At 38.4% G+C, this 20,335-nt stretch overlaps 1 protein-coding gene across 6 annotated transcripts in view; it reads right to left on the minus strand.

Moving 5' to 3' along the window:
• The window catches only part of ENOX2 (ecto-NOX disulfide-thiol exchanger 2), a 285,625-nt gene that overhangs the window by 145,939 nt on the left and 119,351 nt on the right, over positions 1 to 20,335 (minus strand). For 3 of the 6 annotated variants that reach the window (XM_063634727.1, XM_063634728.1, XM_063634729.1), the window contains one exon: positions 19,025 to 19,168. The exons of 2 other annotated variants lie outside the window; for them this stretch is intronic. In XM_063634727.1, the coding sequence (XP_063490797.1) occupies positions 19,025 to 19,168 (144 nt within the window). Of the gene's footprint in view, positions 1 to 19,024; positions 19,169 to 20,335 lie in introns of those variants that run through there. One more of the 6 variants, XM_055268208.2, reaches the window with a different exon arrangement.

Below are 20,335 nucleotides of genomic sequence, written 5' to 3' on the forward strand. Positions count from 1 at the left end.
TTAATATTTCTCAGAATTATTAATTATCAGACACAATAGGAAGATAATGATTGCATGACAGAAAGAAAAATGAGGAGTAGGAGAAATAAATAATGCTAGCAATGACAACTGTCATTTACCCAGCCTTATTTTATATTAAAAGCATTGGGCTACATACTTTATGATTTTGTATTTATTTTAGGGTCTCAGGTACATTAAATTGGACCAATCATGACACTTGGTTCATGACACACTCTCAGCAGTGGTCCTCTAGTTATTTAGCCAGTTATTTTAAGTAATGTAATAAGCTGTATATAAACCTGTAAACCTACAACCCAAAATAAAAGCTAAGATCTTGATAATAATCTACATCTAAATATAAGAGTTCTTCATCCCCATCCTGCCTCCCTCCCTCCTCCTAGCCAAGGTAACCATCTCCTAAATCCTGTGTTCATTATCCACTTGCTTTTCTTTTTATATAGTTTTATTATACCTATATGTAATGTCAAAATTATATGTTTTAATTTTATACTTAACTTCATAAAAATATAACATGTTCTATGTAATCTTTTAGGCCTTCCTTTTTCATCTAATTTTATATTGCTAAGATTAATCCATATTTTGTGTGTGGCTGTAGTTCATTTGTTCTGAATGCTGTATAATATGCCACTGCATGAATATAACACATTTTATTAATCTATTAATAATGCTGATGAGAATTTAGATTGTTTCTAGATTTTTGTATTGTGAATTGTGCTGCTTTAAATATGCTTGCATGTGTCTCCTGTTATCCATGAATGAATCAAAGATTCTCTTGAGTATTTACCTAGGAGTACAATTTTGGGGTCACAGGGTATATGCATGTTCAACTTTCAGAGATAATGCCAAAATTGCTTGCAGCAATTTGTATATATTCCTACAAATAACACATAAGAAATCATGTGCGATCACTGAATTAAAATATCATAAATTCATATTTTCTACAGACCTTATATGTAAAAGTTTGGGAATGGTATAGGAAAGAGAGATTCAAAGACCTGTAATAAATTAATAAATATAAAAAACTAATACCATGCAAAAAAAAAAAAAGAAATCATGTGCTTCTACATTTCTAGGCTTTTTATTATATTCTCAAGAATTTCGTATGTTTAACACTTTCCTTTCTTAGCATGGGTTCCTCATCTGAACCACAGAATATAGAAAATTATTTGAGTGTTTATCTATATTCTCAATTCTCTAAAAGATAGTATATATCTAGTATTATTCTAATTACATAAGAGAGAAATCAATTATTTATATGCAATAGATGTCTTAAGGCATTAGTACTTTGTTCTTTCCAGGAACCCCAATTTAGAAGGACTGCTTGGTATTGTTACTTTTTATTTTTTGTCAACCAACTGGGTGATTTGATTTGCATTTTCCTGATTCATAATGATGTTTTACCTCTGAACAAGTTAACTGGCCAAATGTGTGTGTACAATTTTCTGAAATGTCTGTTCATGTCCTTTGTCCATTTTTTCTATGGGATTGCTTATGTTTTCTTAATAATTTTTCCAACTTCTTTATGTATTCTTGATACTATTTCTTTGTCAGTTGTATTTTATGAATATTTTCTCTCAGTTTGTAACTTGTCTTTTCTCATTCTTTAACATGTATTTTGATGAAAAAAGTTTTAAATTTTAATACAGTTAAATGTATCAATCTTTTATTTTATAGTCGATTCTTTTTGTGCCTTAACACATCTTTCACTATTTCAAGGTTAGGAAGATATTCTATGATATTTTCTATTAAAAGTTTTGGAATTCTGTTTTTGAAATGCATATTCTTGTAATTGATCTTGTATATATGGTGGGAGGCAGGTTTTATTTTCATGTTTCTTCACATGGATAACCATTTTTCCAGCTCCATTTGTTAAATAGTCTCCACATTTCCCACTGATCTGACATGCTACCTCTGTCATACATCAGACCTCCGTATGTACATGGGTCTATTTCTGGGTTATTATATTCTGAAGAATTTCACATTCATTATTTCATGTAGTCTTCACAATAAGTAATTTGACATTATTTCATGTAATCTGCAAAATCACCTTATGAGATAGGTGCTATTTTCTCCATTTTACAGACTTAAAAAATGAAAGCTTAGAGACACTAATTACTGGTAAGATCACAAACTAATCTATGGATGTCAGCTCTAAGCCAAAGTTTCCAGAGCCCAAGCTTTCAAGCCATAATCAATACTGGCTCTTACTCTACTACTTCATAAGAATGTTGCAAAAGTCAGTAAATATCACAGGCAGTAAACTGTATGTTTAGCTCTGTATTAGTTACTGGGTGGGGTGAGGTAGGGTCAAGGATACTGTTGTAAAGGAAAGACAAAATTGTAGCCCTTGTTCATTTTGTGTACCCTTAACTTGCTTTATTATTATTGCTTTTTGAGGTAATTAAGTACCAGAACTTATATATCTATTTGTTTATTATCTGTCCCTCTCACTAGAATGCTACACGAGGGGAGGAACATATATTGTTTTATTTACTGCTGTATACCTATCAACTAAAACAGTACCTGGCACAGAGTAAGCATATGATAAGTATTTGTGGAATGAATGAATGTATGAATGAATAAACATGATAATGCTTCTGTCATTGGAATACAGACAATCTCACAGAAAATATGTTGAGTTCAAAAAAATCCTATGAAAGTAGGAAAAATTTACTCATTCACTCAATACATGTACTGGGCACCTACTATGCATGTAGCACTGTGATGAGTACTGATAGAAGAGATACAAAGATGAGTAAGACATGATCCTTGACTTCATGAACTTATAAGCTAGTAGAATCTACATGTGCATATAAATTCCTATAATACACAACAAGAAATAGTAAGTGCTATAAGAGAAAAATGCTAATTTGAACACAGGAGAATTTAATTCAGACTGGGAGATCTGGGTAGCCTTAATGGTAGAAGTCGCCATGTTGGAGCTTGGCCTTGACAATGTTTTTCCTTCAAATAAGATGAAAATTGTGGAAGTGCACTGCATACTTATTTAGCCAAAAGTTACTACTTACAGATATCTTTGCATAAAGTAACCCACACAGTGGTAAAACATTTTCATTTGGGGGAGCATATTGGATTTTGCCTGGTTAAGAGGAGGAGGATATTTCAGGTAGAGGGAATGGATTGAAAGCATAGGGCATGTTTTAGCAAGGAGTCGAATGTTGCTGTAACTGGGCTCAAGGGAGACAGGGTGGCTGGCATTTGAAGTCAAGGGTTCAGGCTATTTGACACTTTTAAGAGACTAAGTGACAGTGGAGGAGGCAGGCAGGTCATAACAGGCAGTTATTTTCTTTTCTCTTCTTTCTCCCTTGTTGTGTTACTTCCTTTCTCTTTTCTTTTTCCCATAGCAGAATGCAATGAAAAAGAAGACAGGATAGGGAGTCTGAAGACACAGAATCAAGGCATAGTTCTGCTACTGAACTGCTGTATGTTTGGAAACTTAATTCAATTAAAGCTGGCGGGGGGGGGGGGCAGTTTTCTAAAACTACACATATGCCCTTCTCCCTGTAAATGTTTTTTATTAGCTGCTCCAAAAGGAATACCTCCTTCTAGCTGCTATCACCCTCTCACAAGGATCACTGCTATACTGTCAGATAAATACACCCTTAGGCATGTTGGTTGAGAATCACGGAACAAAATGATCTCTAAGTGCCCCCTCTTTCCAACCACCCCAGCCTGCTGTCCACCACCTTGCCACATTATCTGATTCTTTTCTTATTCCCAATTAAGCTTTCAGTCTAACAGTAGACTTGTATATGGGGATTGCTTGGTCTTTCTGGAGGTGCACAGGGCTACAAATTCTTGTCCTGGAGGAAAACTAACCGTGAGTGGCCACAGAAAACTGAAAGACTTGAGCACCTGCTCCACAGGCAGGGAAGGGGATAAAATTACTGGTCTGCCACTAACTTGCAAAAATAACTCGGGGGCTCTCTTGGATGCAAAGGCAGCCTGATCCTTTCAAAGAACAATTGTGAGAAATGATGTGTGTTGTGGGGAGGGCAGAGAACAGAGTGATAGAATTCTAAATCATAGAGCTATCCTTCAAGGCCTAATTCTTTAGAACTTTCTCAGATATAGTTTGGATGGGAGTGACAGGGTAGGGTAGAGAGGGGAAGAAGATAATCAGTCTAAGATTCATAGTCTTTTTTTTTAAGCTGACTTAATCTTAAAGTTTTAAATTGCACACAAAGGAAAATGCACCCTCCGCATGACGCTCTATGAAGCCTAATTATTGGAGCAAATGTTTACTGAATTAATTTTAGAAATACAATACCAATGCTGCCTGTTTCATAATCTAGGGGAAGTATTTTCTTCTCAAGCCATGTTCAGCCTGCAACAGGAAGCCAATTATCACCCCAGAACATTTCTCAGTGAAAAATGTGTCATTCCTTCTTAGGACAATTAAGGCTTAAGCAGGCTTAAGCCCCCATCTCACAGTGTTTTCTTATTTTTACCATCTAAATACCCATCAATCCAAACCAAGATCAATTCCACTTACATAACCTAAAGATGTCACTGGCCGGGCACGGTGGCTCACGCCTGTAATCCCAGCACTTTGGGAGGCCGAGGCGGGCGGATCACGAGGTCAGGAGATCGAGACCATCCTGGCTAGCACGGTGAAACCCCGTCTCTACTAAAAATACAAAAAATTGGCCGGGCGCGGTGGCGGATGCCTGTAGTCCCAGCTACTTGAGAGGCTGAGGCAGGAGAATGGCGTGAACCCGGGAGGTGGAGCTTGCAGTGAGCGGAGATCGCGCCACTGCACTCCAGCCTGGGCGACAGAGCGAGACTCCACCGCAAAAAAAAAAAAAAAAAAGATGTCACTAACGTTTGGACAAGGGAAATTTTGGAAAAGGACAAGATATCTTTTTTGCTTACTTGAATGCCCACATTGGCTTTTCCTGAAATTAGAGTATAATAATGGGGCTCCTGAGGGAAAAATGCAGGAAATAGGCAGTGGTATTGATTAAATGAGAGTAAATTCAGTTTTATTACTTTCATGTAAACTCAGTAATTCTAACTAAAAACTAACAAATGTGGTCCCTTTAGAATTCCTAGGAAAGTTTTTCATCAGTGGAAGGAAATAATTTCTAGTTACCAGATGTACACACTCTGAAGACTGGAGCTAGGTCTTACTCAAGTCTCAGTTACTGCTAGAAATTAGCATATTCATCTACCCTTCCATCCAACATCACCTGACACACAGTAGGCATCCAATACATGTTTGCCCAGTAAACATATTAGCATATTATGTTTGCAATTGTCTACTGTTAAGAATGCTTCCAAATGGCTTGCATAAATAGGCTAAATATTGTCCTGAGAGCATTTTTAAAAATGCGATTAGCAAACTTTTTATTTCTTAGAGATGACACATTTTTATAGTCCTAAATAATAGGGATAGAAATTTAAGATGTTTTCCTTGTGCCAAAAGAAGAAGACGTTCCATTTCCCTTTATAGATATGAGACAGAACTCTTCCAGAGCTCATTCTGTGTAATCAAACACTTTCAAGTGGCAACCAAACATTCCAACGTGCCTAAGCTGTCTGAATGTCACAGCAAAAGACAGCTGGTGATACGATGTTAGAATGACCAGAGTTTATACCATATTCACATTCCCTTTAGCACATACCAGATTCCACAGCTCTAAGACAGGTGTGTTCTGCTACCCTATTTTTCCCTCAAAGAGCACCTGGAGCCTGTCTAGAAAACAGACCAAGAGCTTTACTGCCAACCACTGTAGGTGGGATGACTAAATTTTCTAATTATAGAATTAGGAAAACGTAATTTGACATATGCACTTGTACTTTTGGGGGCAATGGGATAGAACATGTGACACTGGGGCTGCTCTGAAAACTCCAGAAAGTGTGGATTTCCATGCTTAAAGGAATGACTAGAGAATCTACAAAAAGGAAGTAACTTTATAAAACAGACAATGTGAAAGAACACAGCACAAACAGTGTTAAAATACATGAGAAAACATTTATAACACATTTAACAGAGAAAGCATTAATTTCCATGACATAAAAAGAACCTTACAAGTCCATAATTAAAAAAAAAAGAAAAATGGGCAAAGGATATCACAAATGATTGATAAAAGAAACACAAAGGGCTAGTAAACATTTGAAAAATATGCTCAAATTCAGTATTCATCACAAAAATGCAAATAAAGTAGTAAGGAGCTATCATTCCTGACCTGTCAAATTGGCAAAAATTTACAGGATTAATGATATCATGCACTGGCAAGAAGACAGGAAATGACTCAAATACCAGGGTTGAGATTCTGACTTGGTGAAGCCTTTGCAGAAGCCATTGTGGTAGTATTAGTCATCAAAATATACAAGGCCCTTAACCCTTCAACCCAGCAAACTTACTTCTTGGAGTCTATTCTAGAGTAATACTTGTTCACGTGTACAAAGCAGCACGATCATGGCTGTTCATTGCAGCACTGTTTGTGGTGGCAGCCAAAAGACAGGAATAATTTAAGTATCCATCAACAGGAGGATCTCAATAGTAAATTTCCCAGTCTCTGATATGGTCCAGCAGGCAGTTATTAAAAAGAGGGAGAGAAAGTAAGGGTAGATATTATCTTTGTGGGGAAGTGACTGGAAAAGGGCACAGGAGTCTTCTGAGGTGCCAGAAATCTCTGTGCCATCTTTCAGGTGCTTGTTACACGAGTATGCTGTTTGTGAAAGTTCACTGGTGTACATATATAATTTGTGTACTTTTATGTACTTCAATAATAACATCTTAAAATAACAAAACACAGATTTGGGAGATCCCATGCTTTAGTGGAAAGAGGATTACACTAGGAAGGAGTTCTGAGTCCCAGCTCCTTTTGGCCTAAATTAGCTTGGGACCTTGGACAAGTCACTTAGGCTGAATCACAGTTGAGATGACTCACCTATAAAAGTGGGCATAATTGTATCCTGCGTAGATAGTGGGCCAGACGATTTTAATATAGTTTTTTTCGTTTCTAGGCTCCACAACTCTTCAAGCCCTATTAGTTCCGAATGATAAACCACTAGTAAGTTTTTTGGATCTATCTCCTCTTCTCCATCTCTATTTCCATAACACTGACTCAGGTCCATATATCACTTCCCTGGGCTATTTCAAAAGTCTTCAACCTGGTCTCCCCAGTTCTAGTTTTGCCTTTTTATAATCCATGATAACCCTCTGGTTAGAGCATCTTCTGAAAGTCTAGCTCAGATCAAATCACTTCCTTCTCCAGAAATCTTAGAAAGCAGTGGGGCATAATGCAAAGTGCACAGGTCTCACTGTCATTTAAAAACCTGCGTTCGAAGAGCCTACTGGCTGTCTAATCTTGTGCAATCCAGTGAGCCTCTGAATCTCACTTACCTCATATGTAAGATGAGAGTACTAATAGGACCTTCTTCACAGAGTTATGGTGAAAAGACTTTCACTTACTAGTGTGCCAAGTTACAGGAAACATAAGTTAGGGGCCCAGAAGAAAGGCAGAGTAAAGTTCCTTAGCTACCACTTCTTCACTCACTCCAATCAAGGCAGAAAATACTTCTGGGCAGTCTGAGGTGCAAGACAAAGATTTCTAATCGACTGACCGGCTGTTTGACAGGAGGGCAAAAAGTGAAAGGCATCTCCCGCTTTGTAGGCAATGCCACTGAGAGTGTGGTGCTTTGTAGCAAAGGATGACAGTCTTAACTGATGGCAAGCTCCAGCCTGCGAGATCTGTAGTCCTCTCTGCACATCTAATGTGGTAAGAACTGCTTAACAGAGACCTCACACAAAATCAAGAGAAGCTGAAAGCTTGTGGTTGCCTTGCTAATGTAATTTAGGATGCATTAGTCAATGTTTCTCAGGCTGTTCATCCTAGATCAGGGTAATTATGGAGGGGAATAAAAAAGGCCAGATTAGAAAATAGCTTGCCAGCAGAACCACTGTATTTGTATGAGGTGATATGTGAATCAGCATCTGAAAACAGTATGTAGTTATGACTTGTTGCCTGCTCAGACTTTATGTCAAGTTCTGAAGCAAATTCAGCACTTAGTGTTCATCTCAGAGAAAAAGCCTGGTCACTGTGGTTTGTCACACAAGCCTCTTGCCAGATGCAAAGGCCACTCATGCTGGGAATGCCTCTCACATTACAAGATTTACACAATCTCCAGGAACTAATCTTGGGCAAAGATGGATGTTTTCAACTTGATCTCTTATCTTTCCAATAAACTACACCAAGCATCTTCTACGTTTTACCTCCTCCCCACAAAGCTTCCTTGACTGACCAGAAGAAAGCAGATGGCTTCTTTAGCTGTACCCTAATTTCACATAAAATTTCATGAAATGCCTCCACTCTTCATCCCAATTGTGCACTTGCACTCAATCTTCTACCTGGCATAGTGCCTAGTACGTAAAAGACACTCAGTAAATATTTGCTCTTATTTACTGAGTGTTCACTATGACCTGTCACTCTTTCATAGCATTCAGCATAATTGCAAATAATTGTTTGTGTAGTTATTTGCTTAATGACTGTCTTCTTTACTAGACTGTTGGCATCTCAAGGCCAGAATTGGAATCTGTCTCATTCACAGCTTATTGTAACTTAAAGCCTACCACTATGCCTCACACTTATTAAGACTAAATAAATATTCACTGAATAAAAGAAAACCAGGCACTAAGCACTATTTATTCGTTTTCTCACTGAATCCTAAAACAACCCTGTGCACTTGGTATTATTACCTCTATTTTGTAGGTAAGGAAACTAGGCTTCAAGAGCTGCAATAACTTGCCTAAAGTCAGGGCCAGGATTCTGAACACGTGCTCTTAACAACTGTTACTCTGCCTCCCTCTTTCAAATCTGCTTATACTATTTATTAGTTGTCACCTGGAAAAATTTCCTATGTTTTCCAAGCTTCAGGTTTTTAAAAAATCTGTAAAGAAGTGGGGAATGGTGTCTATCTTATGATTTCTTGGGAAGTTTGCTTGAGTTTATACATGTAAAGCACTTGGTCATAGTGGTTGGCATACAATCAATATTTAATAAAAGCTACTGCTGCTGTTATAGTTGCTACTGAATCAAATATGCAGAAGAATGTGGCTGGAGATAGGGAATGCCACCTGCTGAAACCTGCCCCCTCTCCCAAAATTAGTACACTCTGTTTCTGCAGTTGAGTAGCTCTCCAATGGTTTTGTGTACCACTCTCATCACCTCTCACCATATTCTACAAAACAGCTCGAACACTAAAGATGCTTTTGCTTAAAATTCAAATGCAGAATAAGCAAAATATTTTAAAATTAATTATATTACACAAGCAATTGCTCAATGTGAAATACTACAATCTACATGACTTAAATTGAATAGCTCACATTATGGAGGATATGGAAGATTGGGAAAAAATCAAGACTGTCCCCTTAGCACACAAAAAGAGGGAATTTCATCATTATGGATTTTTATTTCTGTAGATAATCAATGGACATCAGGAAATAGAGCAGAGAAAGCAGAGAAACAGAAAATTGCAAATTAGGTGGTCCTTTCTGTGTTGAGATACCTAGAGAGGTCAACATTTACACAACAACTTTACCATCTTGACGGCCTACTCTGTTACTGTCACTTCTGTCATTTCAGTTCCTAATAGAGGACTCTGGACACATTGTGTCACAGAATACTACAAATGTCCAGCATTCTGAATCACAGTGGCCTAGGTACATGTATAATAGTCCTTTGATACAGTATAATTAGCTGCACTGCTTCTCAAGCGTGGCTGCATATTGGAATCATCTGGGGTGCTCTGAAATAGCATAGACACCTGGCCCCATTTTCATTTTGATTTAATTGATTCCAGACACTGATTTTGGAGCTATATTGCCTGGGTTTGAATCTCATCTCCTCTACTTACTATTGGGACACATTACTATCTGGACAAATTAGTCTCTGTGTTTGTTTCCTTATCTGTAAAGTGAGGATAATAACTGTATTTACCTGATAGCGTTGCTGTGAAAATCAAATAATATATTTGAAATACATAGTGTCAGGCACACAGTAGGTGTTCCATAGGTATTAGCTATTAGTAGTAGTAGTAAAACGGTATTTTAATTGTTATACTTTGGTGTTGCGGAAGAGAAGGGAAAGCTTGTAGAGTTTGCAACCACATGTGACAATGCTGAAATGGCAGCAGAAGTATCCTGTGTTTCAAATTTATAAAAATGAGATCTCTTCATTGTAAGGTACTACTTCAACAATAGAGGATATGAGTTTGATTCCATTTGGAATGTCTCAATTTTGTACATGAAGAAGTAAAAATATAAATGTAACACATGTGTACTTGAACAACCCTATTTACCTATACCATACAATGGACTGTCATTGCCAGTTTCCCCTGGTATAAAAAAATCCTAAGGAAAAGACTTTGAAAAATCAAAATCATGCTAATCTTAAAAAGCGATATTGGGGATTGTAGGGGTTTGGTTCTTGTCCCCACTTGTCGCCATTCTGTGGGGAAGAAGAAATTTCCATTGTGTTTGTGGAGGGGGACACAGAGTATCATAAAAACTTCTCTGGGCTTTCACCCCTGCTTGTTCTTTGGCACAGGAGCAAGATTGACTTATCTGATTATCACGCCTGTAATCCCAGCACTTTGGGAGGACAAGGCGCGTGGATGGCTTGAGCTAGGAGTTCCAGACCAGGTTGGGCAACCTGGTGAAACCCCGTCTCTACAAAAAATACAAAAATTAGCCAGGCATAGAGGCACGGCCTGTAGTCCCAGCTACTTGGGGTGCTGGGGCAGGAGGATTGCTTGAGACCTGGAGTTCAAGGCTGCAGTGACCCGAGACAGCACCACTGCACTCCAGCCTGGGTGACAGAGGGAGACCCTGTCTCAAAAAAAAAAAAAATACTAATATTATAAAAAAAATAAGTACTTATTCATGGCCTATCCTGCGCATTCTGGCTCTCAGGTCTAAATGCCCTCCAACTCTTTTATAGAGTGAGTAGAGCCTAGTCAGTGCACAGGCACCATCTTCTAGAAGTAGACCTACAGGCCCATTTTGCTCTTCATTTCTAGCTTCCACTGAAGTGTGACAAAGGCCATCACTCTCAAGGGCGCTGGGATGGTAAATGGTCTGCTCTGAAGGCTCAATCATCTCCACAGGTGAGTATCAAGGAACACATTTGAAGCTAGAGGTGGTAGGAAGTCTCATTAGGCCTTAGACACAAGCCATGTTCTTCAACATAGTTTTATCTATAATAAAATCGATGCAATATTTTGTTCCTCCTGAGGTGTTTTGTGTTTTTTTTTTCTCAGTTTGATTCAGAACTGGAAAAAGAAAACCAGTGTGGTTATTTCATGCTCTTACACCATAACAAGCAGAGCAGTAACCACAAAAGTATTATCTGACTGCTTTTAAGTTGCTTTCCCCATTAAACAAATTTGGAAACTGAGGCTTAGAAATGGCTTCTGTGGTTTACCTAAGGCCAAAAGTCTAATAATAAGTGTCAAATTCAGTACTAAAAGCACAGACTTCAGTACAGTTTTCACTACATGTCTGAGTGTGCTCCTTTCCCTTATTAAGGCTAGGGAGGACCTTACAGGTCCCAAGGACAAAAATGACATTTGCTTTCTGCACTTTACTAAGCTAGGAGGAGATGAAAGCAACCTCTCAAAATGCAAGAATCCTCTTACTCTGAAATTCAGTTTTACTCACCTAAAACTGATTTTTTTTTCCAGACAAATCTTTTCCCAATAATAAGAAATTGAAAGAGATTCTCTAGACAAAGTTATACAACAAAGTTTAAATCACTGATATAGTTTAGGTATTTGTTCCTGCCCAAATCTCATGCTGAATTATAATCCCCAGTGTTGGAGGTGGGGCCTGGTGAGAGGTGTTTGGGTCACAGGGGAAGATCCCTCATGGCTTGATGCTGTCCTTGTGATAGTGAGTTCTTATGAGATCTGGTTGTCGTAATGTGTGGCGTCTCCCCCTCCACTCTCTCTCTTGCTCCTGCTTTCACCATGTGACATGCCTGCTTCCCCTTCGAGTTCTGCCATGAGTAAAAGCTTCCTAAGGCCTCCCCAGAAGCTGAGCAGACGCCAGCACCATGCTTCCTATAAAGTCTGCTGAACGGTGAGACAATTAAACCTCTTTTCTTTATAAATTACCCAGTCTCAGGTATTTCTTTATAGCAATGAAAGAATGGCCTAACAACCACAGACAAAACATAAGTATAAAATGTTTTCCTGCTTGAATGGAGTGGCCTTAAGGGTAGGCTGGGATGGAGGACACAAACTGTCCCTTACCAAGGAATCAGGTGTCACAAAAAGATTCTTCTGTAATTTGCTGAGTTGCCCGAGTTCTGCTCTAAAAAAGCAATTCCTTCATAGGTATTTCCCAGTCTCAAACTCTTTTCTGTCTTGAGAACAAAGTGCCTTCCCCTGTGCAGCAGCCAAAACAGATACGGGGCCTCCCATACCACCAGGTGAGCTTGTGACAAATCACGTAATACTATTAGCATGAGAGATGTTAGCATTTCCAGGTTACAGATACACTTTCACAGTAAAAATGAATCGATTACATGCCACAGTCCTAGCCAATTTGAAATGATTATATGTGTCTGGTAATAGCTAGTTCTCATTCTGCCATGAATTAACCATGTGACCTTACACAAATCCCTTCTCTGGGTCTCAGTTTCTTCATTTATAAAAATGATGGAGTTTGGCCAGGCATGGTGGTTCATGCCTGTAATCCCAGCACTTTGGGAGGCTGAGGCGGGTGGATCTTTTGAGCCCAGGAGTTCGAGACCAGCCTGGGCAACGTGGAGAAACCCTGTCTCTATTAAAAATACCAAAATTATCCAGGTGTGGTGGCGCGCATTTGTAGTTCCAGCTACTCGGGGGGCTGAGGCAAGAGAACCACCTGAGGCTTGGGAGGTGAGTTGTGATAGAGCCACTGCACTCCAGCCTGGGTGACAGAGTGAGATCCTCTCTCTCAAAAAAAAAAAAAAAAAAAATGATGGAGTTAGTTGAGGTTGTCTCCAACTCTAAAATACTAGACTTAAACATCTACCACTAGCCTCTATATTACCAGCATATCAGGCTACTTACACTTCATGTCTGCTGAGAGAATTCCTAATGACTTAAGTACAATGAAGTCACAAAATCATTCCAAAGCTATTTCAATGATTGGGGCAACTTAAGAGAGATGTATTTCCATTTTTCTATCCTGCCTCTTTTGTGCCACCCTGTCTGCCCTCCCTTGGACAGTCCTTGAAAATGAAAACTTCATACTGGATTTCTTCTATCAGACCTGAGAAAGAAAGTAGGCTTACTTTTTTGATCCTCCAGATTTCAAGATAATGGTTTTATTTCTTGAAACTGTAATCAGATAAAAATGTCCAAAGGACTAAAGAAACTGAGTAGGGCTATTAGTCTACCCTTTTTCTTATTTTAATTCTATCTGAGGGAACAATAGGCTCTTCTTGCCTTTGGCAAGATAATAATCCAGCTGACATGCTAGAAATACCACACACCAAGATATAAAATGGTGGCATTTTCTCTCTTTAAAAACAATCAATGCTTTCATTTGTGGACTTCAAAGTACACATGAAATAAAAAGTCTCAGCCCTGTGAGTCTGAGGTAAATCAAAAGGCTGTAAGTGTCATAGAAAAGTTTTTTGGTTCGTAGCCCTCCTTTCAGGTAAGAAAGGAAACAAAAGTACTCTCAAGTAGATGAGTGTTCATCTCCTTTTTATATTTCTCTTCCAAGTGAGCCTGAACAAGTCTTCTGATAACCCATTCTGATAATAGTTCTTCTTTATGGCTGACCAAATTTCTTCTTGCTGCTCTACAGGCCTACTTTCTCCTATTAATCTAGCCTTGTAGTGCTGTAATTGTTCACTGTCTTTATATTGTCAAGTATCATTTTGATCTCCAGAATTTCTAAAGGAAAGCTGAGAATGGAGTTGGGAGGTCTATGCTCAAGCCTGGATACTCTCTGGAGGTCCTTATCTAATTATAACACTCCTGGTGATGCTAGTCTACCTTAGACAAAGTTATTTCTCCTCTCTAGTGATTAGCACCTCATGTGTAAAATGCAATGAGTATGAGAATACATTAAGAGAAAGAAACAATCATCATACCAATACAAATTATTATTGATTTTTGAAGGGTCTTTCTGGAGATCTTGAACTTTTGTGATTAAATAATTATTGCAAATGAAAACTGGCTGAAGATCCCTCTTTTCATACTGCGTCATTCGTTATTCACATGAACTTCAGCAATACTACTTTTGACACATTTAAGCACAAATCTATCTTTCAACACAGGCTTATAGAGAAAAGACAATGGAAATAGGACTCTGCCCACACCTGGATGTTCACTTTGGTATCATAATTATTCCTGGGTAGTTTCCCACTCTTCCAGAGAGCTGACACCTTCTTTGAATATTATTATACCATGATGTTGCTTAAAACAATGCATTCGATTTTAGTCATCATCCAGTTGGCCTTGTTGACTCATGGTTTTTTCCACTTTAGTGGAAGTATTTCAGGAAAGAGTTGGTATTTCTGCTTCTACAAATCCAGATGGCTCTCAAACCAGGAGGCAGTTGGCAACTTTGGGAAAAGAACTTGGCATTGTGATTTTACATGGGTTTAACAATCTTCTACTCTTTTGCTATAGAGTACCATCTGAATAAATGGATTTGCTGCCATCTTAGACAATTTGTACAGCTACAGCATCACCAAGGAAACATTTCCATGGAGAAAAGGTAAAATTTAAGAGGAAACACACTCTGAAGAATTCTGAGCTCATCTTATAAAAGCTACAAAGCAACCAGATCCACAAAGAAAGATTATGTGGTCAAATATGGCAGTAATGTCTAATCCTGATTACTGGTCTACTTCATAGTTGAGGCAGGACACTTAAACTTTACCTATCAGTTTCCCTTGGGCACTTAAGAAATCTCAGCTGTAATAAGGCAAGGATTCCATTAGGGCCAGGTATTTTTTTTTTTTTTTTCACAAGCACCCAGATTTGATTTGTGCCTTTTCTAAGGGTGTAATCTCACAAATGTCTGAGTAGCCTTTAGGGACAAGTGAAGCTGTCAGTTTGTCAAATTCAGATACAAAGGCACAGTTTCGTGCAAAGCTCTACCCTGAAAATGACAAGAAAATAATAGGGAATTTAAAGGCATAGAGAAAGCAATTATTCAATCAAATATGTGATCAAGCAACAAATATTTCTGGAGCATCTATTTTGTGTAGGACACCATATCTCTGCTAAGAGAGTTGGGGCCCTTCCAACAGGGGAGTTATAACTGAGTTGAAAAGCTAAGACATATATATATATACACACACAAACTCATAAGCAATAGTTCAAGGTGGTCCACAATCAGTGTCAAGTGATTGATATGAATTTAATGACCGATATATTTCAGAGGTACAAGAGAACATTTCTAATTAAGATGATCCAGAAGGCTTCTTAGAGAGGGTAGGACTTGTACTAGGCACTGACAGTTGGATAAGACTTTGACAAGTGAAAGAAGAAGGGGAGCATGCTGGGAAAGAGAAATGAATGGTATGAGCACGGTGGTGAGGTAGGTAAGCACAGTGTCTTCAGAGAAAGGTAGTGGATCAGTGTGGCTGAAATAGAAGACTTGTTTTGGGGAGTGGCAGAAAAAAAAGAAAGCTGAAAAGAGGAACCATGAGATCTGAGTTTGAAGGGATCCTAAGATTATCATATCCAAGGCCTGCTCCTCTTATTCTTACCTATTTATTTTCACATAAACACAGCCTTCCCTAGTCTGCACCAATGTTTTACATACATTTAAGTAGTGGTTCTAGATTCCTAATAACTTTAGACACAGTAACTTCAGCATAGTAGTTAGAAATAGACTTTGGAGTTAGAGGCCTGGGTAAACCACTTGCTAGACATTCAACTTTGGGTAAGTTTATCCTTTATTTCTTCATCTAGAAATGTGGGTAATAGTATACTTACAGTCGAGGGATGAAGAAAATGAGAAAGAAGGCTTGAAGGAGACAGTAAAGGAAGAATCTGCAAAGTGTATTACCAAGGAAAGCAAAAGTAGAGAAAATACAAAGAAGGGGGCATTGTTAATAGCATCAAATGAAACAAAGAGTTCAAGGTGGTTGCGACCTGCCAAAAGGCCACTGACTTTGACAATCTGAAGGTCACAGGTGACCTTTAAGAAATCAGTTTTAGTACAAAAGGAAAGAGGCAGTTTGTAGAAAACGGGAATGGTAGGAGGGATGGGAAAGGAAGGGAAAAAGAATGTGTAGTGTGGAACTGGATCTGCAAGCAAATATCCCTCCCTCGTTTGTAGGGAAGGAGAGGGAGAGAGATGGCTTTGACTCCGTGGAGTTACAGGGCCGAGTGATGCAATGACTGGACATGTAGCTTGGAAATGAAATGGTTGGTAGCTCCTATGGGAACTTCCAACCCTAGCTTTCCTCCTTGCCACAGTGCAGGGAATGATGACAAAGGAAGAGGGAAGTTGCTACTCATGAAATATCTTCCCTCTTCCTTTTGTCTAGTACTGCAGAGAAAGAAAATAATATTATAAAGCTATCTGCCTATTTACAATATCACAAGATTGCTGCTGAACAATTATAAAAGACTCCTTGTATAGTAAAATCTCATTAATTTGGACTACACTAATTTGGAATTTGTGGTAATTTAACCTGGGTTGGAGTTACCTTTGTCCTACTAACAAAGAAAAGGTTCTCTAAGCAAATAGTGAACAAGATTTCAAGGGAGCTAATTTAGCCTGCCAGGGGCTTATTTCACCTATTTTAAAGAACATACTGTTTTTTAAGAACTTCAGCATATTCATTATTTGAATGCAAATTGCTTTGCTAATTATAGATTAGCATAATCTACTGTTAAAATCCTATATCTGCAAGTTACTTTGCTCTCACTGAATATGCTCATTAGAAATAAAACTGCAGTTCTTTAAAGTTAATTCACAATTCAGATTAATACATACTCCCTTTCCCCACCCTCATGAGTTAACTGAAGTTCAGGAGGTATTACCCTAAACTCGCACATCACTTAACATCACTTAACAGGAATACAATGGAAAAACTAGTAGGTGATCATAAAGGTCTCAGAGCCAAAAGAGATGTCTTAAAGTTGATGCCCTAAATGCTGTGCACTCTATCCGTGGCAAGTTCCACTTAGAGCTGATTTAACTTTTACTTATACTAATCTGGCACATCAGCTTGGAGAGATGGCTGGGTTTTTTGTTGTTGTTGTTGTTGTTCTTAATTCAGTAGAAGGAGAAAAAGGGCTGCTACATGAAGGGACACTGAGAGGAATAAAAAGTGACTGTAGGCTGCAGAAAGGAGACAGGACATGTGTAAAATGTGGCTATAATAACTAAAAGACCACCACAGCGTAGAACAATTTAGTGTAGAGGTAAAAAACCTATACTCTTTAGTAAACCCTTAGAAATTTAAAAGTATTAGAGTGCAGTACAATAACTAATGACTGGAATTATGCCCCTAAATGATCAAGCAAAGTGTAAATTATATTGAATACATGTCTTTAAAAGACAGATGAGTTTATACACACACACACATATGGTTTATACTCATAATGCTTAACCTAAAAATGTGAAACACGTTGATGATTTAAAACATGAAATTTATAATATCATATAATAATGCTAATAAAATAGCAACACTTATTAAGTGATTACTGTATGCAGACACCATGCTAAGCACTTTACCTACATCATTTCAACTAAATGTCATAACAAATCCTAAGACATAGGCTTTGGTATCACTTTTACTTTACAGCTGAAGAAAGTGAAACTCACAGAGGTTAAGCAAATAACTCCAGGCCACAGAAAGAGATAAAACCAGGATTAGAACTCAGGCCAGTTCCTTGGCTACACACCATGCCTTTCCATGCTCCAGAAAACAGAGCTCTCTAAGAATCACTGATTTCTTGAGGGTTCCATGTAACTAGTGTTTTCCTGTATTTTCATTTTCCAAACTCATATTTAACAAATATCTTGATTTATAAGCAGAGATCTATGATCTAAGAGTCAGATATGATACATTTGTAAACATGTTCTATTTCATAAGCTGAAAGTAAAAAGTAATAATAAAAAACAAAACAAAGAAAAAATGATGAACATGTCTGTTATGCCCATCCCCGAATCTCAGATCAGTTTCTATATACTACGGATTCTACTTCCAAATGAATAACCATGCAACAAAGAGATAAAATTGTAAAATATCAAATGATCAGTTAAGATGTGGCTCTCCTATTGTTTCCTCACTCCTTTTGGAAAAAAAAAAAAAAAGAAACATTAAGATGAGAATAGGCCAATGGGACATGAGGGATTGGGGTAGGAGAAATTGCAAGGGAGGCTAAAAGCTCCGTTGGGCTGTTATAGAGGGTTTAGAAGAATCTGTTTGCCAACCGTTCTAAGAGAATTATAAGGGCATAAAACATATGTAGGCATAGTGAGTATTGAGGGGAACAGGGGTAGAGGTGGGGAGATGCAAATATATGCAGTCATCTGTATTAGAAGTAAAAGTGAGGATGGCCTGTCACATGTACATACAAAGACAAATGCACAGTGAAACCATTCACTCATGCAATTCCTTCTACCTAAATTGATGCTCTTTACTCATCTCGTCTCAAGCCTACCCATTCTTCAAGGATCAGCTAAAAATGGCACTTCTGCCATGAAGTGTTCTATAATCCCTAAGGCAGAATTAAACTCTTCCTCATTTGTGCTCTCATCGGTTTTTCACCCTTTACACATTTGCCACAGCACTGATGATACTCTATCTAATTATCACAGTTATTCGTGTATGTGCTTTTCCCTCCTTCAGTCCCATAATGAGTTCCATGAGGACAGGGGACTCTTTCTCATTTCTTTAGTTCCTACAAGCCCTAGCATAGTATGTGACCTGCCACATACTAGGCTCTGGGAAAATGTTGACTCTGGCACTGGCTTAAGACAGTGTATTATCACCTAGCTTACCTGAAGGAGTATTTGTTCTCTTTCTTTTCTTGCTTGATTCCCCTCCATTCTCAATGAGGCCTTCTGTGACCAGAGGGCCACTGGCACTACCAAACTGCAGGGGCTCGTTGTTGTTGGCAGGGTCAAAGGGCAGCTGGTTCAATCCTAAAGAAGAAAAAGAAAGCCAAAGTCCAGACTCCATTAAGGACTGGGATCGTCTCCAGATTTTATTATATGAGCCACTAGTGGAAAACCTTTTAAATCTTAAGAGCCTAGGAAAAACAGGTGAATTCCTTAAAGACAGTTGCCTTCTGTAATTTTTACAGATCTTTTTGGTAAGTACAAAATTAAAATATAAGACTGTGGCTCTGTCATTTGTAAGATCCCTCCTGTTTCTGTGGCAACTTAACATTTTTAGCCATAAGCTAGCAACTGTCTTCTACTTCCTCCCTTAAGGAGATAGGTCCCTCATTAAATGTGGCTATGGTTGGACCCACTGTTCCTTGTAAAAAGTTTGGCTTTGCATTCCTTTGATTATCTCCTGACATTTTACCATTCTTTCATTACAAGGTATGTTGAACGGATGCAGATATAATCATCAGACTATCCTGTGTCAAAGTCACTTCCAACAGTAATATAGGGGTCTCTAAAATCAGAAAACCATAACTCCATGGCAAATGAGAAAAGGAAACAAATATATAGAAATTGCAAGGGGGTTATTTTGTAGCTGGAGAAATGGGGAGTTATGACCTAGATTTTGGTAATGTTAATCTCATTCTCTTCAAATAATATTAGAAGCATGGTCACTTTACTCGTCACTCCTGCACCATATAAAATGTCAAAAGGTATTTTCTACTCTCCAAGTCTTACACGGTTCAATAAGGGGCAAGCAGAGACAGAGACAGTTCTTACTCCTCTGGCAGCAGCACCTGGAATTTCAAGTGTTTCAATTAAACTTCATGAAATGTGAAATCAAAAGCTTTTTTAAAGCCCAAGTTAAGACATCTCCTGTAAGCCTTTTCTCCACTGGTTCTCTAATCCTGTCAAAGGGGGGAAATCAGGTTGGCCTGATATAGCTCACTCTTTTTTTTTTTTTTTTTTTTTTTTTTTGAGATGGTCCCTCCCTCTGTTGCCCAGGCTGGAGTGCAGCAGCACGATCTTGGCTCACTGCAACCTCTGCCTCCCGGGTTCAAGCGATCCTCCTGCCTCAGCCCCCCTAGTAGCTGGGATTATAGGCATGCGCCACCATGCCTGGCTAAATTTGTATTTTTAGTAGAGACGAGGTTTCTCCATGTTGGTCAGGCTGGTCTCGAACTCCCGACCTCAGGTGAT

This window comes from Symphalangus syndactylus, chromosome X (genome assembly GCF_028878055.3).
Source record: "Symphalangus syndactylus isolate Jambi chromosome X, NHGRI_mSymSyn1-v2.1_pri, whole genome shotgun sequence".
In the NCBI taxonomy this organism is placed as follows: Eukaryota; Metazoa; Chordata; class Mammalia; order Primates; family Hylobatidae; genus Symphalangus; species Symphalangus syndactylus.